General features: G+C 34.3%; 1 protein-coding gene across 1 annotated transcript in view; it reads right to left on the bottom strand.

Annotated features, from left to right (window-relative positions):
- Positions 1 to 22,600, bottom strand: part of LOC128181879 (uncharacterized) — a gene marked incomplete at its 3' end in the record, with an annotated part of 105,442 nt that overhangs the window by 39,946 nt on the left and 42,896 nt on the right. Inside the window, 2 exon segments of the mRNA XM_052850434.1 lie at positions 18,835 to 21,129; positions 21,523 to 22,563. Coding sequence (XP_052706394.1) covers positions 18,835 to 21,129; positions 21,523 to 22,563 — 3,336 coding nt within the window.

Below are 22,600 nucleotides of genomic sequence, written 5' to 3'. Positions count from 1 at the left end.
CAGTGTTAAAGATATATTCATCGTTTATATGCACACTTCCAAAAAATTAACATTGCTTGTAAACAAGAAGTGTATGGTTATCACCTGCTGAAAAAATGGCATGCATAAACTGTTTCTTAGAAAGGCGTGGTTATAAAGAAAGAAAAACAATTTATGAAGTTTATCGAGATATGTTTTCTAGACCTTGTCGTGACCTTGTTTGAGATAAACGTATATATAATACCCGCAAAACTAGTTGTTAGCAAACACCGTATTCTGTTCAGAGAAAGATGTTGCTACGGTCCTTAATATTGTCTTTGGTGTATTAGCTGAGGCGCTCTATGGCTCTGTTAAGAACAAAAGAGATAACGGTAAGCTTTTGTTTATTATTTATAATTGATTCTAGCTCATGACCAATGATAGCAACATTGTATTGCGATTCTGAATATGATATATTTCAATTCAAAACTTTTCTATTTTCAATTTGCTTTCAATGATATTTTTGGTAGAGCCTACATCCATAATTTAAAATGCATGAGACAGCATTAAAAATCTTCGGGGGGGGGGGGGGGGGGGGGTAGTAACATTCAAATTCAGTCTCGATTTCCCTTATTCATATCTGTTAATTTACGGAAAATATCTGCTGCGAGAAAAAAAGGGGGAGGGGGCAAGCCCCTGATGCCACCTGTCTGTAGTGCTACATGTAGCAGCATGCTGAAGAATGACAAATATGCGACATGTGCAAGATAATTTTATAACACTGGTGTCGTTATGGGGCAATCCCCTAGTTACTGATTGTAATGACCTCTGACACAATTTTGAAATTTGTGTGGGTAGTTTGATATGTCTTGCATGTACTAGGGCTACTGAATTCAGGATTAGCTTTTTGTATTATTTGATTTGATCTTCCCAATCTGGTTCTGACCTGGGGTTGACAAAACGTCTGCATCGGACATCAGATATCAGAATCTTTTTCATTGCAAACAATAAATACTGTCAGCAACGGAATAAATGGCAAATGTTTTACATACATAAAAAACATGTACAAAGGTATAAAATCAAAAATATGTATTAATGGTTTTTCATCTGATCTTTTTACTTGTAAAAAGTTTATCTCCATTCTTGTTTCCCTTGTATATAAATGATCCAGAAGATTATTTGTTAGATAAAAACGTAACTGGACTGTCTACAATTACTGAGGGAATTGAAAAGGAACTTTTTTTATATTTAAAAATGTTTATCCTGTTTTATGCAGACGATACTGTTTTTTTAGCTGAGTCTGCAAACGATTTACAGTTTGCCCTTAATGAATTCTATAGATACTGTGATAGGTGGAAACTTACTGTTAATATTTGTAAAACAAAAATTGCTGTATTTTCTAAAGGTCGTCAACCCAAATATGTCTTTTCATACAATGGTTTACCTATTGAAATAGTTAAGGAATTTAACTATCTAGGTGTAATTTTCTCAAGAACAGGTTCATTTTTCAAAGCAAAAAACGGCTATGTGAGCAAGCACAGAAATCCATGTACGGAGTTATAAGGAAGATAAGAACTTTTAATTTACCTATTGATTGTCAATTAGATTTATTTGATGAAACTGTTGTACCAGTTTTATTGTATGCATGCGAAGTCTGGGGTTATGAAAATATTGAGATTATTGAACGTGTCCATTTAAAATATGTGAAACATATACTTAATCTTAAATGTTGTACACCTAGTTATATGGTATATGGTGAAACAAGACGATTTCCTCTTTATATAACCATTTTTACTAGAATGATTTCATTCTGGGCCAACATAATCAATAGCAGTGAAAAAAAGTTAAGCAAAATCATATATATGTATGTACGTATTTTTTTTGATAAGGGACGAATATTAAATCCATAGCTATGCTCTTTAAAAAATGTTTTAGATAAATGCAGGCTTTCAAATTTATGGTGTGATCATGCATCGTACCATTATAACTCAAGTTGGCTTCAGACATTTATTAAACAAAGGTTAAGAGATCAATTTTTACAAAAATGGCATAACGATATTCAGGAATCGACTAAGGGTGTTATATATAGAATCTATAAAAAAAAATTTGAATGTGAACGCTACTTACTCTTGTTACCCAGTAAATTAAGAAAAATATTAGATTATTTAAGAACTACAAATCATCATCTTCCTGTTGAAATAGGAAGGTTGGGTATTGTTGAAAGAAGTAAACGTTATTGTAATTTGTGTAATTGTAACAAAATTGGTGATGAATTTCATGTTATACTAGAATGCAAGGCATTAAGTAAATTACGAAGTCAGTTTTTAGATACATATTACTGTTCTTCTCCTAACACTAAAAGGTTCTATGAAATCATGTCTTCAGTCGATTATATCACATTAAGAAAATTGTGTTTCTTTATTTAAAAAATTAATCATACTGTTCGTTCACCCCACTTACTTTCTTGAACTTTACAACTATATTGTATATATGAAAATATGTTTGTTCTTCTTATGTACCTCTTGTACCATTATATGGTGTTGAGTGAAATAACCTGAACTGAACGGAGAGATGTATACCTTTAATTTTAGTTTTGGATTTTAGAGTGATTAGTACTAGTTTTCTAACAATTTGTATTACCCTCAATGGTTTGGGTGTTAATGTATTGAGTATTTGCAGAGCTGCTAGTTATCGATATTGAATAGTATTCTTTTGTTGAAGAGCCAGTTGTACCATAATAAAGTTGCAACGTACACTGGGAATAGTTTCAAACCTTCATGTTTCTAACTTCTCCTACTATGACCCAATCGACTGTCTATTTTGAATCTGCCCAGCTACCAGCAAAATATATACCATATCACCCATTTGGTCCCCTCGCACTGTCAGTAAGAAATTGCGCGGTTGTAGTAAGGAAGCATATGGGCATTTTAGCATTTTATTTTTAATTTTTTTCAAAATCGTCAGATTGAATAACTGTTTAGAATCAGATCACAAACTTAATATTATCCTTTAGAATAGGTGTCAATGCAATAAAATCGGATAGAACATTACTGCCACATCGGTGCATTATCACGAGGCAAGTATATATAGCTTACGTATATTCCTTAACATAAAACGAGATAGAACAGCACTACCCCGGGATTTTCAAAATACAATAAACATACAAAGTAAAGGCAAAACATCTCAGTTTGACCAAACCCGCTGCTATAGTTATACGTTCTTGGTAATTAAATATTTATTCACCCGGTTCTCGAAAAAAACCTTTGCTTGAGCCTGATCTTATGATTCTGTTTTTAACGCACAAAGTGACATCAAAAAGTCGCTTGCAAAAAGATCGGCCTGGTGCAACCGTTTTACATGCAAAGTTTAGCAAGCTTATCAGTAACCGAACCGATTTTTACGTTACTATAAAAACAAAAGATGAGCAACCTGTTTAAGATTGTCAGGCTTAGCTTTGGGTTGGGAAGCCGCATGTCATATCAATTGTGTCAAATCTAATGCCCAAAAGTGTTAGTGGTAGTGGCAGTGTGAGGATCAATAAGGTTTTTTTTCCAAAGCTAGGAATATTCCAATATCCTGAACCAGGGTAGATTTGCATTGGTCTGAGTTGCCCTTGCCAGCAAGATATCATCATCTAGCAGTGCAATAAATGGAGCTTGCGAGACCTATTCTGAATGATCCAATGCAGGGCTTTTGCAAAACTTCTCCCACGTTGCACAACTTAATGATGCGCTTAACGGCATCATCTTGTCTAAATAATATACGTCATTGAATTTAAAGTTTTTGCATGCAACTAGGAGAAGACGGAAGGCAGATTAAATAACTTTGTTAATAAAGTTCCAGGTCCTGAGCTTGCCACTATGGCTGCAAAATCATCCACTGAAACATAATGGACTGATAAAGCTTTTAATGTGATAAATTCATTTATGAAATTATTTTTTGGTAGGATTATTGATAGATCAGTCAGAAGTCACCATCTTTTGGGGCAAAAGACCCAAAGGTGAAACTTGTAAAGAAGGGAACGATGGATAATCGAAGGGGCCCCAACCCGTTCTTAGGTAAATTTTTCATCTTTTTGTTTGCAATATTTGTATATTCATAAATACTTTAAAGCTGCTTGGTCCGATTTTTTTGTAATTACAGTATCAAATTTTTTTTCATACAAATCATTTATCTTTAAAAGTTATGGACTTTCTCCTATTTACACCAGCAGAATCAGTCTCCTCTTAAAGTTAGAAATATTCAAAGTAAGTAAAAATGATTTCTCTTTGGGCAAACGAAAAAAACAAACCAAAATGCATCACGGAAATGTTTAGAAAAGGAAACCGCTTGGTTTTGTCCCCCGAATGATTGGGTTTATTCAACCCGCATGCTATGCATCGATTGTAAAGAAAGCAGACTTTGGAAATATTAGAGAACAAAACGTACACTTGTTTATTTGTAATTTGTCTGATTATTTCCACCGTTATTTAAAGCGATGTCAAATTCGTAATACAACCATACCCGTCTCGTCGTCAGGGGTGAAATTTAACATGAGGCGAAATAACGCGGTACCTTTTAATGTCGTTTGTTTTGTTAGCATATTTTGTACGTATTTTTCTTCATTGAAATTTTACATAATTGACGGGTAAAACTACTGCAATGTCTATTATTATACATATACTAAGCATAGCCGTCGTTTAAAAGCGTGCATAAAATTTGATATAAAATCGGACCAAGCAGCTTTAACGAATGCTTGACTCCCTATAAGATCTAGGTCCATTTTACTGTATGTTAAAACCAAGTTTAAAACCGTCTATAAATAACATTTTTTTTCCTTTATGATTATGTAAATAGGTGGACAATTTGTGAAAGTTAACTGAGGCTTTCCCAGTGTGCCAGTTGATGGGTCAAATCTGGACGTGTTTTATACTATTGCACATGGATGCTGCATGTCTTCCGCCACACGAGTTGCAGGTGTAGGTTAAACTACGAATTAAAAAAAAACCTTCATGATTTATCTGCATTATAGTAATGGCAGTATTAAGAAGTGTTAATACTAGAAGATAATCGGTTTTGTGAGGCTGCGACTTGCTTAGAGGCAACTTTGCCTTGAGGGGTAAACTTATCTGATGATTTTTTTACACTGGTGTGTGTGATGTATAAGAACAACAACTCAGTTTTTATTTGTCCTCAAGAAGATTGAGGGTAAGCAAACTAAATTGTGTTTAATAAAAAAGGATCGGGATGCAGCGATTCGTACAATCCGCATGTATTTTAGTAATTCATGTGCTCTAGTGTTGTATTTTGCTAGCATGATGCTGATGAATATAATGAAGGCTGAGATCCATTGTGTTTGACCTTGCCTTGACTAACCACATAGTGCTGTTTTTAATTTGAATCTGCCCTTGTGTGTCTACATAATCGACAAAATTCACTTTGCCGATTTCAAAAGGAGGGATAGATCGATGAACTGGTCCTCCCAGATGTTGGCTTTCAGTTTATGAGTAAAAAGAGAACCAATAGCGTCGAAGGTACGTGTGGTCACTAGCAGATGATATTGCAAAGACCTCTGACAAAATATTAACATTTGGGCCATCGAAATGCACCGGGTGTGCTTGGTCGTGTTTGGGTATTAAGATAGGTGACTCATCGCTATCTGAGGAGGTACTGTGGAATCATTAGATTTCGTGGTGGCTCAATTTTCATGGAATTCGTGGGTACCTCTCATCCACAAAATAACATCATCCACGAATTTATAAATAAGGGTAATAAAGTCATATTTCCTTTTGTGGTTATATATGAATACACGAAATTACGTCCCCACGAACCTTTAGAATTTAAGCCATCCACGAAAATTGGCCCCCACGAAATTTAATGATTCCACAGTATATGCTTCGTCCCTGTCTACATTGAGGATGGCCCGTTTTGATGTTGATGTAATGCTTGTAGGAGCCTACAACCATGATCTCCATGATCTTACTTGCTATATTAAAATATTATTTTTTTAAACGTTAAATTGATTCAAGTGGAACGTACTTCATTACATGAGAGAAATAAAACTACAAATCATGTTAACAATCGAGGAGTTCATCCTGACGACACGATGAAAACAGAGCGCTCTGGTTGTGTTTATATACAAGAACTTACCAAAATTATGTTTCATAGTACTTTAAATCTACCACCAGTAAGCGTCCTAATTTACTATTTTCAATTTCGAATCATAAGACAAGTGTTTGTTTTATAAAACACCAACAACTGATCCTCGTTCGAGTCAATTCAAACTAAGGAGCATTCACAACTTTATGTTTGTCAACAAACTTAATTATTTAGATCTTCTGATCAGTAGGTCAATTTAATCAAGTGAATAAAAGCTCTAAGAAAAACCATTTCAACTGTTTGATAAAGCAAATTTTAAAAAAGACTCCAGATAGATATCCTCTGTTTATCTAAAAATGTGTTGTTTTTATACAAAAACCGACTTAAAAGATATTTTCGATCTGGTAAGGTATTTTTGTTCTTTTCATAAATGTATAAATGTCAGAAAATTACATATTTCTCCATTAAATCAAATGAATAACTTGATTTAAATTAGGAATTATTTATCGTCCATAGATATATACAATGGAACGTGTACGGGATGCCGCCTTCTATATTACTACACATGCGTATTTATTATAAACAAATCACATGCATGGCTCTGGAAGATTCTTCTTGTAAGTTTTGTTGAAAGATGAGTCTTTTCTACGTCTCCTAGGTAATGATTGTTTAAGTTTACTAAATAACCAGCATAATTATTTTGTAAGTATGAAGTTTACATTTTCTTTTTAAATTTTCATCACAAGAGTTATTTGACATATCTAAGTCGGTTTATGGTAAAATGCACTGAAAATGACATTGTGTTCTGTTTAGAGAGTTCCTTTTACCTCAGACACTATTCTACGATTACCATGGCTGGACGAAGAAATTGCATTTTTCGGCACGTGTCAATTACTGTCAATCAAAATCCACGTTATTCAAATAATCGATTTGAGTTTAGTCCGGTTAGTACGATCCTTTAATTTCATTAAGCTCATAATCACATTAATTGGGGTATATGAAAGGAATTTTATACTTCAACTGTTACAACCAACGTTATTTTTTATATTTTCACGATACAAGAAATCTGAATTTCTCAACTGAACTGTCTCCTTTATACAGATAAAGTTGCACTATATAGTATGTCTCAGAAGAACATATCGTAAATGGTTATGCCATAGGTATTTAAAGAACATATTCATGCAAAGATATCTATATTAACAACAACACATACGTATTTAAAAAACACCCCCACATACCGCTTCTCTTATCCAAAGGGAACAACAATATAAGAAAATCATGTGACAAGAATCAAACCCAAACATGATAATCATTTGACATCCAAAACATTACTCAACCATGAATGAGTGGATCTATAGAATTATACTGCAATTCTATTACTACTAAATACACTACCTGTAAATAAAATTTATATAAAAAAAAATATTTTCGTCCTGTGACAGTAGATAATGTCATTAAAATTTACTATTGCTACAGATGCCCTTCGAGAGCAAGAACGAGAACTGCTGGTTTATCTAAAGGAGCACCAACCAGAAGATGAACCGTGGTTATTATCTTAATTCTCTTTTTTAAAGTAAGGTAAGGAAATGAAGAAAGGTCTGTTGATAAAGTATTTTGTTTAGATTTTTAGAATGCAACTATGCAACCGAAATATTACGAAAAGACGCAATAGAAACCAAAATACAACGATTATTTCTTCTTATCGGAATATTTCGGTATCATTTCACATAGAAAAAATGGTTATTGAATAAACTAATGTTAATATTTTAGGCAGAAGCCTTTTATCAATTCTTTTTTTATTTGAAAAGATGTATTAATAATAATAAAAAATTAATAAAAGCCTATCAAACTACAACTGGTTAAAATAAGTTATGTTATGAAGAACAATTCATTAAATCGTAGGATTTTTCATGCCCGTTTAAACCTGTTTTTTATCGATATTTTCCCATTTTTAAAATGTACTTGAAAATCTTTTTTAAAGGCAGACTAATCTAAACTTCATATATCATTTTCTTTAGTATGTAGTATATTACTTATGAAATTGAACACTGTTTTGTTTCCATTCTAATCAATAGTTATCTGCTGGGGAAAAAAATTCAAATACCTGTAATGCATGGTTGGATATTACGTAAGAGAATACGTGTTTGTTTGGGAGGAGTGTAATTTTTTTCTATCTTTGTCCTTTAAATTCACATTTTATGTACAAACATTTCACATGAAATTGTTGTACAACGAGAGAGAGAGAGAGAGAGAGAGAGAGAGAGAGAGAGAGAGAGAGAGAGAGAGATAAGAACAACTTGGTGGGGAACATATTAAAATCAAACTGATTAATACGATTTCTATCATAGAAACATCATACATGTACTTTGTCGTTTGTCACACGAATACATTTTCAGCATCTACCTTCAAATACTTAATGTTGATTAAAGCTCAACGGTCGTTGGGTATTTGGAAAGAAGACATGAGAAGAAAGCATCAAGGTCAGGGTACATGTACATGTTAATGATAACATTATTTTGTAGATTCGGATCATAACTGAATATACTTTGATAAGCGCACACAAAAATATAATGTCTATCAAGATACTTTTCATTTATGTTAAACATTCTTGCATTTTAGTAATAATGGTATAACAACCTTTAATTTTTGGCATATTGTTTTGTACTTTGTTTCAATGGTCTTTACACTATACACTAAAATTTGAGAACCTAGTCTTGATATGATTGTATATTCTAGGTGAAATTAAAAGGTTGCTTTCTTTACCTTATGCGATCTAGTAGATATTTGGTGAGTAAGAAAGAGTTTTATGTAGACCCTGGCTTGAGACAATGTTACAGATTCCACTCTAATAGTAGTTTGAATTAAATGTGTTGAATGAGAAATAAAAATACAAACGTGTGTGTTTAAAGGACTATATATGGTATGGTCAAATATCTGTCCCCAAATATTACCAATTTTTAATTAGTATCGTATAAAAATAAAATCTTCATAAAACATTGTACAATGGATGCCTATCACTTTAATCTTAATTAAAGTTATTATTGTTCATGCGCTGTTATCTATGACGTCACCTAAATTACCTAATCCCCGCAATTTTGCAACCAAATGAAAATATTCTCATTTTTTCTTTATATGTTGCTTTCGTAAGTATACAGCACGGGTTTGCAGAAGTACGATTTTAACATATGTTTTTCTTAGTATAATTTTATACACAGTTCTAAAAATGGTACTTGAGCAAGCCTGCGCTCGATGTTTCTTAGTCGAAAAACCATCGGAAAAAAAAAATAAGACAATCTTCATGACGTCATTTCTACATTATGACGTCACTGTGATGTTTACCTTATACACACATATATACTGATCAAAATAAGTTTAGCAATTGCTTCTGCATATATATAATTTTTAAAAGAGTTCATGATTTGTTTTTTATGTATTTCTCTGAAGTCAATAGCATTATAGGAATCAAAAGACAATGGTTTTTTCTAAAGTTTGACGCGTTAAATCCATGATGTCTAGCGTTGGTACAATGAAACAATACAATAGGTTATGCTTGAATGATCACAGTCCGGGGAAAGTTTACTTACTAGAAAACTTGTCGAACACGTGTTTAAAGGAAACCGGTGAAAAGTTGCATAAACGTCTCATGGGGAAACGACCAGGACTTTCTGAAAATGAACGTCCAAGGGCTATAGGGATGTTAACTGCTGGTTGCTCGCAGAGAGATGTTGCTCAGGGATTTAATGTGCATCCGTCTACCATATGCCGACTTTGGAACCGATTTAGGACCACTGGAAACGTCAGCGATCGACAGCGTTCAGGACGTCCATGTAAAACGAATGTCAGACAAGACCGTTTCATTGTAATAACGTCAAGACGTAACCGTTTCATGGCTGCTCCTAGAGTTGCAGAAGAGTTGCACCGAGCTACTGGAGAAAGGTTATGTGGTCAAAGTGTAAGAAACAGGCCACGTTCAGCAAATCTTTGAGCTCGAAGACCTCTCACTGCAGTACCATTAACTCAACGTCATCGACAAACCCGCATCGCATGGGCCAATACTCACCGTCGCTGGATTCAGAGACAATGGAATGAGGTTTTGTTCACCGACGAATCGCGATTTTACGTCGATTTTGCGGATGGAAGACTTCGTGTATGGAGACGCAGAAACGAGCGATTTGACCCAGAAAACATTATCCAACGTGATCGTTATGGCGGCGGAAGTGTCATGGTTTGGGGTGGAATAAGCCATCGGGGTAAAACGGTGCTTGTGGTAGTTAATGGGACGTTAAATTCTCAAAGATTCTGCGACAAGATTGTCGTTCCTGAGTTGTCCCCTATTTTCGCCAAGGTTATGCAAGAATCCTACAGCAAGACAATGTCCGTCAGCACACAGCACGTCACACACAAACCACCCTTCAACAAAACAATATTGTGACTTTGGATTGGCCTGCACGATCGCCAGATTTGTCACCAGTTGAGCACGTTTGGGACATTCTTGGTCGTCGTTTAAGACAGCGACATAACGTCAACAACGTAGCGGAACTGGTCCTTGCCCTGCAGCATGAGTGGAATCAGATCTCGATGCAAGAGGTACGAAACCTAATTAGGAGCATGAGACGCCGCTGTATGGCCGTTATTGCTGCAAATGGAGGCCACACAAAATACTGAAATTGAGGGTGACATAAATACCTTAACCCCTATTAAGTTTTACGCTGTTTTTTTTTTTGGCGTAACTGAGCAAGATTGACTAAAAAGTTTAACCCATTTTATTCACGTTATAACAACCCCATAAATTAATTAGATATGAAGGTTGTTTCTTATTTCTGTTACTTTGTGTTATATCAAATATTTTGAATTGCTAAACTTTTTTGGCTCAGTATATATTTTAAATAGGATTTCAACTATTTTCCAAATTCCACCTTATTTTTTAAGCTTTTTTTTTTATAAAACTATTTTTAGGGACTAAAAATGCCTTTTACTCTGTAGAGGACTAGAGCCGTTTACTCAAGAGATTGGGATCGGGAGTACTTGTCAAACTCGATTTTGATCATTTAAGCTGGCTTACACTTCTGACGTTAATGATATAGTCATATCATAAACGAAATAACAGAAGTTACGTCTTGACAAATGTTAAATTTATAAAAATTTGGCAGTTTGTTTCTTAAATGCGCGTTTTTTTATTATTTATGGATAAATGCTTGCGAAGCACGATCTCTGGTGAGATAATTGGATAGAACTTTTCCAGAACGGGGTAACCAAAAACGCGGGTTGACTAATTAAAGGGGCATGGTCACGATTTTGGTCAAATTCTATTTTTTACTTTCATTATTTACAATGTTTTCACAATTATTTGTCATGTAAACAAGGCTCGTGTCCTGTTTTTCGTTTACTTAGGTTCATTATACCAGTAAAAAAAAAAGTCCAGCTTATTTGTGTATCTTTCAATCTAATTTAAGCATAGACAAACAGTTCCTTACGTTTAACACATTCGTTTTAGGTTTAAAACTGAAATTTTTACTTCAACTTTCAAAATGTAAACAAACGCAATGTTTACATAGCGAAGAACTTCAAGCTCTGTAACTTGCTCATTACTCAACATATGACACTCAAATTTCGGTTGCCTATTAAAAATGCCTTTCTGGAGTATTCTAAATGGTAATATCGGCAAAATAATTTTTGAACAAAATCGTGACCATGCCCCTTTAACGTGATGGCGAAAAGTCTAGGATGGGTTCAATGTGCATCATGGGCAGATACCCTGGATCGGCAATCTGTGGTTTAAACTCAAAACAGAATTACAGAAGGAATTGTTGATTTGGTGGGCGTTGTGACCTTTTGCTGTTAATCACTCCTTTCTCCTGACATTAGACATATAAGCAATCTACAGTGGGACCTTATTCCCCAAAACAAAAGCAGCGTATATGTATATACGCAAAACGTTGTGTTTCTGTGTTTCTCATTGATTCATTGATTGGTACCAACATTTAAATCTGTTCATTAAAAAAAATGAACTTTTAAATTTTTTATTTTACAACGATTGATAAGCAAGTTCTACAACTTATACTGATATCTCTCGTTGGCACGGCTGTTAGCGCAAGGGGGTCATTTGGGGTGGGAAGAAGCCGCATTATCCGGTGAAAGCCCACGTGTCCAAGCGGGCGACCGTCATACCCTATTACTTACAACCACTGTCGATGACGGGATCGAACTCAGGTAGAAGTGGTAATCTTGTCATTAAATACTACCTTTATTTTACAAGTCTCCAATTGGAACCTTAGTTTAAGTCATGTCATTAATTACTACCTTTATTTTACAAGTCACCGATTGGAACCTTAATTTAAGTCATGTCATTAATTACTACCTTCATTTTACAAGTCACCAATTGGTACCCTATTTTAAATCATGTCATTAATTACTACCTTCATTTTAGGCTAAGAATTATTTGCTGTTTTTTCCTAATTTAACACTTCCTTCATTTGACATGTTATTAATTGCTACCTTCCTTTTACATATAATGATAATGAAGACAACTTAAATCTTATGAATTTATTTACAAATTTAAAAAAATGAAATATATTCATAGTACCACTTTCACAGTCACACTATCATACGACATAGTGGAAAAGGCGAGTTTACAGGTATGTTTACAGGCATTACAAAATTGTTGAATATCCACCTGAACTCTCGGCAAGGTGCGAATACAGGGAAGGGAGTGCTAGTTAAACAGGATTTAATAATAGCTAGCTATGGTGAAGGATATATATAAAAAATAAAATGTATTCTTTTGTTATCCATGCGGGATATGAAGGTGGTGACATTGCAGAAAAAATACATTTCCTGCTTTATTATTTTATTGTTTATATTAACATCTTTCTTTTAATAAATTCATACATTTGTTGTAAAAAGTAGGTAAATTTCACTAGATTACTGTTAATGCTCATTAGTACTTTGTGTCTGACATAATCATGATTATTTCTTGCAGCCCGTGCCTTTCCTTAGGTCGCTATAGGTTTTGATTAATCGATAAACGGGGCGTAGAGATTTTAGTCCTGCTAGTTTTCTGTCAATTTTAGTTGCTTTTGGTTTCGTACAATCGATTAACGGAGCGTTCATATTTCAGTCTGGCTGTTTCTATAGAGCTATGAATTCAATTACGTTTCTGTAAGAAACAGAGAGAATCGGAATCATACTCTTTAGATGTAAATATATCTTTGTTTAAAATTTATTTATAGACTGATATGATATAGATTTATAATTTATCAGATTTTAATTCTGTATTTATTTATCGTCAAAATTACGATTTGAACGTTTTGATATATTATTGTTAAAATGATCTAAGCATATCAATAATGCGCGTATATTATTTTACAGTTGACATAATTCGTATTTAATTTTCTCGTAGTTAAGAGACGAAAATGAAGTATCTTATAGTGTTCAGCAAATTACCGATTTAGATATTTAAGCTGTAATAATAAAATGATGGTTGTAAAGTAGAAACTGTTCACTTCGATCATGAGGTTAAGCAAGGTTAAACAAGCGTCCCGTGCATTGTCTTTCTATCATTTAAACGCCTGAAGATGCAGAAAAGTAATAACTGATAACACATAGTTACATGTACATAGTTAATTTTATTTTAAAGAAATATTCAATCACATACATCCATAGAATGTCATGTTTGTCGAATTTCCATTTATAGGTCGCTAATACAAACAAATATTCATATTGAAACTTTTTAGAAATATTCCAGTTTTTAAAGCATGTATCTGAAATGAAAGAAAAGTATTACTTTTTTGTGTGCATTTAGAATTAAAAGCACAATAGATTAGGCAATTTTACAAGAAAAATGAAGAGTATTTTTTTATCTATCTAAACAAATACGCCGCTTGTATCATTGACGTTTAATATATATCCGACTACTCTGGTTTGAACATATTTTATTGTATGTATAATATACAAAGGGTTCGAACACAAGTTCTTGCAACTTACTAGGTTCTCACCCAATTACAAGTAATTTGTAATTGTCATAAAACATGGTACATGTATATACACATATATTGAAAAAATTGGGAAAAAAACAAAATAGTACACGTATGTAAATCTGCGAGAATTGATTATAAAGTTCTGCACAGCTGTGAAAATTCTAACATTAGTTTTATAATCTAGGTTGTCATTACCCAATAGTAAAGTATGCGAATCTATAATACCGAAATTTTGTATTTGGAATAGTTCATTAGATAAGGTATTCCTTGCATTAGAAAATAGTTTGCAAACAAATAAAAAATGATATACATCTTCTTTCTCTCCACAGATGCAATTTGGAGAACAACAATATTTCTTCTGTGTAAATCATAATTTAGTAACCAATTGTGTCTTAATTTTGTATGAATGATGTTAGCTACTCTTTTGCCATGAAGAAAACATTTTGGAACTTTTGAATCACTGCTATTATTAGAGATGCTTCTTTGAAACTGGCGGATGGATGTTGATTTTTTAATATCCGAATTAAGTGAGTTCCATTTGCTTATTATGGTGGCATAGATCTGCCACCACTTGTTAGATAGTTATGTCGACTTGTCAGATGATTATGTCGACTTGTCAAATATTTATGTCAACTTGTCAGATCTTTATGTTGACTTGTCAGAAAATAACCATATTGACTAGAAACTCAATAGTTTGTTGTTAAAGCGTGCTATAGTGCCACTAACTGCCATTAACTTGTCATCATAATATCTGACAAGTCGACATAAGAATCTGACAAGTTAACATAATTATCTGACAGAAAAAATGATATGGCCACTAGTTTAAAGAAATTTATCATTCATATTATAAGCCAGATAATGATGTTGACTTGTCAGATGTTATGTTGTCTTGTCAAAAAATTATGTCGACTTGTCAAATAATTGTGTCAACTTGTCAGATTATTATGTCGACTTGTCAAATATTTATGTCGACTTAAAAGATGCTAATGTCAACTTGTCAGATCCTTATGTCGACTTGTCAGAAAATATTATTTCAACTTGATGGCACAAATTGGGCGTGGGAAGGTTATAGTGTTAAATTTTTAAACACGTGGATAAGTAACAAGTCGACTTAAAGTACTGACAAGTCCACATAATTATCTGAGAAGTTGACATCAAGATCTGACAAGTCGACATAATTATCTGACAAGTGGTGGCAGATCTATGCCACCATAAATGATTTTTTATATGTATCATACTTAACTCTAGGAGGTATAATATTGTCCTCATAACGAGTATTGTAGCGAGAATTATCTTTCCTATAAATGTTAGCAATATCACTAAGATATTGTGGTACAAGTTTGTAATGAACTTTGTACACAATCGTCAGTTTAGCTATTTCCCTTCTTTTAGACAGAGAGTCCCAACCCGTTTTGAAATACATGATTCCCTTGAGGCCAAAATTGGAAGTCCCGTGACAATTCTTGCAGCGTGTAGCTGTACTTTCTCTAACTTTTCAATTTCTGCGGAAGAACAACCATCCCATACAACAGAAGCATATTCTAATATTGGCCTTACAAAAGTTATATATAATTTTGATAGTTTGTCTCTGCCTAAAGTAAATCTAAGTTTCTTAAGTAGTCCTAATTTTTTTACAAGCGATGTTCACTATATCATTGATGTACACATACCACTTCAAATCATCAGAGAGCGTTAGGCCTAGATGTTCATGACAAGAAACAATATCTAACTCACAATCTTGAAAAGACAGTTCTCGGGTTACATTACGTTTTGATTTGCTGAAAAATACACTTTTTATTATGATTAAATTTAAGTAACCAATCATTGGACCATTTTTCTAATATTCTAAGGTCATGATTTAACACATTTTCGACATTTCTTAAGTTTTTATCCGCATACTGGATTCAATTATCATCTGCGTATAATCTACAAAAGGACAACATATTTTGTGCAACATCATTGACATAAATTAAAAACAAAAGGGGCCCAAGTACAGATCCTTGTGGCACACCAGCATTAACACTTAAGCTGGATGATATTAAATCTCTATACATCACTTTTTGAGATCTGTTACACAAATAGCTGCTAAACCATTGAAAAAGATTGCCACAAATACCGTAAGTTTGTAATTTAAAAAGAAGCCCTTCATGCCAAACTCTGTCAAAGGCTTTTGATAGATCACAAAAAAACAATGCAACATGATTTACCCTCATCAATATTCTTAACAATGCTATGATATGTCTCAATTAACTGGTACACTGTTGAATGACCGGGTAAAAAACCGGCTTGGTATTTATAAAATAATTTGTTACTATGGAAATAATTATAAACATGTTTGAAAACAATTCTCTCCATTATTTAACTTACTCAGCTTAGTAAAGAAACAGGTCTATAATTACATGCGAGTGATGGGTCCTCTTTTTTAAAAAGAGATAGAACATGGGCTATTTTCAAACTATTAGGAAATGATCGTTCTAAAAGAGACTTATTAAAAAGTAAACATAAAGGCTTGCATATTGTAAACATAGTTGATTTTAACATTTTGTAACTAATACTATCAGGTCCAATAGCTTTGTTGACTGGCAAAACAGATATAATGTCAGTCACTTCCAATTCGTCAATAAAAATGTTGTCTAAAGTTTCATCCCATTGTAAGTACAATTCTGGTAAAACCTTACCGGTAGTCAGAATATTCGATATAGATGAAAAATATTTGTTAAGCACTTCTGTCTTATCAACATCAGAAAACGCCGTTTTAACATTATTTTTATCATCTGTGTATTGTAAAGGTGGAATTTCACTGGTTGTTTTTGTTTGGAAAACGTCTTTAAGAAGTTTCCAGTATAATTTGTTATTGCTTTTACTAGAGTTATCAATAAAAGTTTCAATGTTGTCGTAGTAGTTAGAAAATGCTTGCTTGCTTGCTTGCCGACTACTCTTGAACTCGGTGTAGAATAAATAAAATACATGAATAAAAATCAATAAAGAAATACCAATGAACAATTTAAAAAACAAATAACACAAAAAACAACAAACTATAAATCATTCATTATAATAAAAAAACAAACTGACCCAGATGAATTATGCAATCTGTATTAGAGCCAGTTCAACACGCGTAATTGACACCTTTCCCATTGACACACGAGTAGGTTTTATCTTTTTGTGATCGGCTTCGCACGATCACTGTTATGTCCATATTAGACAGCCGGCAAACTGTACTATTTGCGCAAGTATTACGCCTTGTACTACTGTATATACAATCCAATGGCAGCTTCATGTAAACTTTAACTGCATGAAGATTAATAAAGACGTTATTTTAATGCGTTTTCCTTGAGAGTAAAACATGTATACAGTTACATGCATGATGAAACAAATTACTTTTTTTACATGCGTAAGAATATTACTTGGAAACATAATTTGCTTACCAAAAGCAACGTAAAGTAAAAGTAAAGTTAATATACTACTGATATTTCCAGTTCAATTCTTGAAGATTTTTCTTCTTAAAATAAGAAAAAACAAAACAACTAAAACTAAAACAACTGTAAAAGTATTTTTCTTTTAACATTTTCTTCCCTATATTCACAAGCGTAAACCGATTTTATAAGTAAAAAATAATTTGGATCTGCTAAATGTGTATTGATTTTATTTGCGTTGATATTTGTACAAAAGCATGTATTTATACTGTTTTTGAGACAGTTTTATACGTACCGTATATCAGGTTTTTTCCGCTTGTATATAATTTCCGCTTTGTGTGCGACGATTTCCGAATCGCGGTAAATAAATCAGAGTAAATTTGATACAAAGCTTGTTCTTGTAATAGAGTTATCTCTATCCTGATAAAGTAAACAGGTAAGTAAAAGTACGTTGAACTGTGTTCAGTTGGTTTAGTTACAGGTACAAATTGCGGGATCGGAGAACAAGCGTCAGATAATAGATTTGTAAGCCTCCTTGTTTTTTAAATGATCCATTGACATGCTAATTATAACGGTCGCTTTCCTTGTCTAATTACAACTGAGCTACTACTATATTCAACAGTACATGATCTATTTATTGGTTGCGTCTCTGAAAATAATATCGGTTATTATTTAACATTAAGGAAATCGTACTTCACAGGTTTAAACAATCGTGAATTATATTTTCAATGAGACTTTGAAATAGTTAAAATATGATTTGCATAAATTCTATATATTGTTTTAGACTCTGATTCGCAAGAAAAACATGACGCGGAAAAAAACTGATATACAGTATTAACTTATAAGAGTAGCTGTTGACACTGTTTGACAATGCATATTATACGCAAAGGAGTCGTTTCCCTCATTTCTTCAAAAAAAAACTTTTAACTCCTTGTGTTAAGATCACTTAAATTACAGTATTTAAAAACTTATAGAATCATAGAATCCGGGGTTTTTGATAAGTTTTGTTGTCAGCGTGAAGAATGCAGCAATATCCAGAGTTGCATATAAATATTGTACTAAATACTTTAAATATAATCAACACTAGTTCTCAAATATCATCCTCGTCACTCTTTCCACCTGACATGATACAAAAAGAGAGAAATAGGAATCCGGGTCGTACAAATTGTTTGGAATGTTGTCTTTCTGCATCAAGAACTCAACGGTACTTTCATACTTATCAAAGCAATCTACAAAGTCGGTATTTACTTCCCATCCACATGCCAGACTTGTGTCTACGCCATTGTTTAGTAGCATATTTACAGTTCTGTAACGTCTCTGAACAAATGCAACATATAAAACGCTGACCCCCTCTTTTATGCGTAAATTAATATCTGCTCCATTATTCAGCAAAATTTGTACAATGCTACCATGTCCGTTATAACAAGCTTGATAGAGAGGACTGGCTCCGTTCTCCATACATAAATTAATGTCTGCTCCATTAGTCAGTAATAGTTGTACAGTGCTATCATGTCCGTTTTGACAAGCTATAAAGAGAGGACTGGCTCCGTTCTCCATACATACATTAATGTCTGCTCCATTAGTCAGTAATAGTTGTACAGTGCTATCATGTCCGTTTTCACAAGCTATAAAGAGAGGACTGGCTCCGTTCTCCATACATAAACTAATGTCTGCTCCATTAGTCAGTAAAAGTTGTACAGTGCTATCATGTCCGCTTTGACAAGCTATAAAGAGAGGACTGGCTCCGTCCTCCATACATAAATTAATGTCAGCTCCATTAGTCAGTAAAACTTGTACAGTGCTATCATGTCCGTTTCCACAAGCTATATAGAGAGGACTGGCTCCGTCCTCCATACATAAACTAAAGTCTGTTCCATTAGTCAGTAAAAGTTGTACAGTGCTATCATGTCCGTTTTCACAAGCTATTAAGAGAGGACTGGCTCCGTTCTCCATACATAAATTAATGTCTGCTCCATTAGTCAGTAATAGTTGTACAGTGCTATCATGTCCGTTTTGACAAGCTATAAAGAGAGGACTGGCTCCGTTCTCCATACATAAATTAATGTCTGCTCCATTAGTCAGTAAAAGTTGTACAGTGCTATCATGTCCGCTTTGACAAGCTATAAAGAGAGGACTGGCTCCGTCCTCCATACATAAATTAATGTCAGCTCCATTAGTCAGTAAAACTTGTACAGTGCTATCATGTCCGTTTCCACAAGCTATATAGAGAGGACTGGCTCCGTCCTCCATACATAAACTAATGTCTGCTCCATTAGTCAGTAATAGTTGTACAGTGCTATCATGTCCGTTTTGACACGCTATAAAGAGAGGACTGGCTCCGTTCTCCATACATAAATTAATGTCTGCTCCATTAGTCAGTAAAAGTTGTACAGTGCTATCATGTCCGCTTTGACAAGCTATAAAGAGAGGACTGGCTCCGTCCTCCATACATAAATTAATGTCAGCTCCATTAGTCAGTAAAAGTTGTACAGTGCTATCATGTCCGTTTCCACAAGCTATATAGAGAGGACTGGCTCCGTCCTCCATACATAAACTAAAGTCTGCTCCATTAGTCAGTAAAAGTTGTACAGTGCTATCATGTCCGTTTTCACAAGCTATAAAGAGAGGACTGGCTCCGTTCTCCATACATAAATTAATGTCAGCTCCATTAGTCAGTAATAGTTGTACAGTGCTATCATGTCCGTTTTCACAAGCTATAAAGAGAGGACTGGCTCCGTTCTCCATACATAAATTAATGTCTGCTCCATTAGTCAGTAAAAGTTGTACAGTGCTATCATGTCCGCTTTGACAAGCTATAAAGAGAGGACTGGCTCCGTCCTCCATACATAAATTAATGTCAGCTCCATTAGTCAGTAAAACTTGTACAGTGCTATCATGTCCGTTTCCACAAGCTATATAGAGAGGACTGGCTCCGTCCTCCATACATAAACTAAAGTCTGCTCCATTAGTCAGTAAAAGTTGTACAGTGCTATCATGTCCGTTTTCACAAGCTATAAAGAGAGGACTGGCTCCGTTCTCCATACATAAATTAATGTCAGCTCCATTAGTCAGTAATAGTTGTACAGTGCTATCATGTCCGTTTTGACAAGCTTGATAGAGAGGACTGGCTCCGTTCTTTATACATAAATTAATGTCTGCTCCATTAGTAAGTAAAAGTTGTACAGTGCTATCATGTCCGTTTTGACAAGCTATAAAGAGAGAGCTGGCTCCGTTTTTCTCACAAAAATCAATGTCTGCTCCATTAGTCAGTAAAAGTTGTACAGTGCTATCATGCCCGTCTTCACAAGCTATTAAGAGAGGACTGGCTCCGTTCTCCATACATAAATTAATGTCTGCTCCATTAGTAAGTAAAAGTTGTACAGTGCTATTATGTCCGTTTTGACAAGCCATTAAGAGAGGACTGGCTCCGTTCTCCATACATAAATTAATGTCTGCTCCATTAGTCATTAAAATTTGCACAATGCTATTATGTCCCTTTTGACAAGCTTTATAGAGAGGACTGGCTCCGTTCTCCATACATAAATTTATGTCTGCTCCATTAGTCAGTAAAATTTGCACAGTGCTCTCATGTCCGCTTTGACAAGCTTGATAGAGAGGACTGGCTCCGTTCTTTATACATAAATTAATGTCTGCTCCATTAGTAAGTAAAAGTTGTACAGTGCTATCATGTCCGTTTTGACAAGCTATAAAGAGAGAGCTGGCTCCATTTTTCTCACAAAAATCAATGTCTGCTCCATTAGTCAGTAATAATTGTACAGTGCTATCATGCCCGTCTTCACAAGCTATTAAGAGAGGACTGGCTCCGTTCTCCATACATAAATTAATGTCTGCTCCATTAGTAAGTAAAAGTTGTACAGTACTATCCTGTCCGTTTCGACAAGCTATTAAGAAAGGACTGGCTCCGTTCTTCATACATAAATTAATGTCTGCTCCATTAGTCAGTAAACGTTGTACAGTGCTATCATGTCCGTCTTGACAAGCTATTAAGAGAGGACTGGCTCCGTTCTCCATGCATAAATTAATATCTGCTCCTTTACTCAGTAAAAGTTTTACAGTACTATCCTGTCCGTTTCGACAAGCTATTAAGAGAGGACTGGCTCCGTTCTTCATACATAAATTAATGTCTGCTCCATTAGTCAGTAAAAGTTGTACAGTGCTATCATGTCCGTTATGACAAGCTATAAGGAGAGGACTGGCTCCGTTCTCAATGCATAAATTAATATCTGCTCCTTTACTCAGTAAAAGTTTTACAGTGCTATCCTGTCCGTTATGACATGCTATAAAGAGAGGACTGGCTCCTTTCTCCATACATAAATTAATGTCTGCTCCATTAGTAAGTAAAAGTTGTACAGTGTTATCATGTCCGCTTTGACAAGCTATAAAGAGAGGACTGGTTCCGTTTTTCTCACATAAATTAATGTCTGCTCCATAAGTCAGTATAATTTGTACAGTGCTATCATGTCTGTTTTGACAAGCTATAAAGAGAGGACTGACTCCGTTTTTCTCACATAAATTCATGTCCGCTCCATTAGTCAGTAAAATTTGTACAGTGCTATCATGTCCGTTTAGACAAGCTATAAAGAGAGGACTGGCTCCTTTTTTCTCACATAAATCAATGTCTGCTCCATTAGTCAGTAAAAGTTGTACAGTGCTATCATGTCTGTTTTGACAAGCTATATAGAGAGGACTGGCTCCGTTCTCCATGCATAAATAAATATCTGCTCCTTTACTCAGTAAAAGTTTTACAGTGCTATCATGTCCGTTATGACAAGCTATAAAGAGAGGACTGGCTCCGTTCTCCATGCATAAATTAATGTCTGCTCCATTAGTTAGTAATAGTTGTACAGTGCGATCATGTCCGTTTAGACAAGCTAAAAAGAGTAGACTGGCTCCGTTCTCCATACATAAATTAATGTCTGCTCCATTAGTCAATAAAAGTTGTACAGTGCGATCATGTCCGTTTAGACAAGCTATAAAGAGTGGACTGGCTCCGTCCTCCGTACGTAAATTAATGTCTGCTCCATTTCTGAGTAAAAGTTGTACAGTGCGATCATGTCCCCAAAAGCAAGCTGCATAGAGAGGACTGAATCCTTTTTCCATACATAGATTAATGTCTGCTCCATTTTTCAGTAAAAGTTGTACAATTTTATCTTC

The sequence above is a fragment of the Crassostrea angulata genome, chromosome 4, assembly GCF_025612915.1.
Source record: "Crassostrea angulata isolate pt1a10 chromosome 4, ASM2561291v2, whole genome shotgun sequence".
Classification (NCBI taxonomy): Eukaryota; Metazoa; Mollusca; class Bivalvia; order Ostreida; family Ostreidae; genus Magallana; species Magallana angulata.
This window is presented reverse-complemented; position numbering and strand designations above follow the sequence as displayed.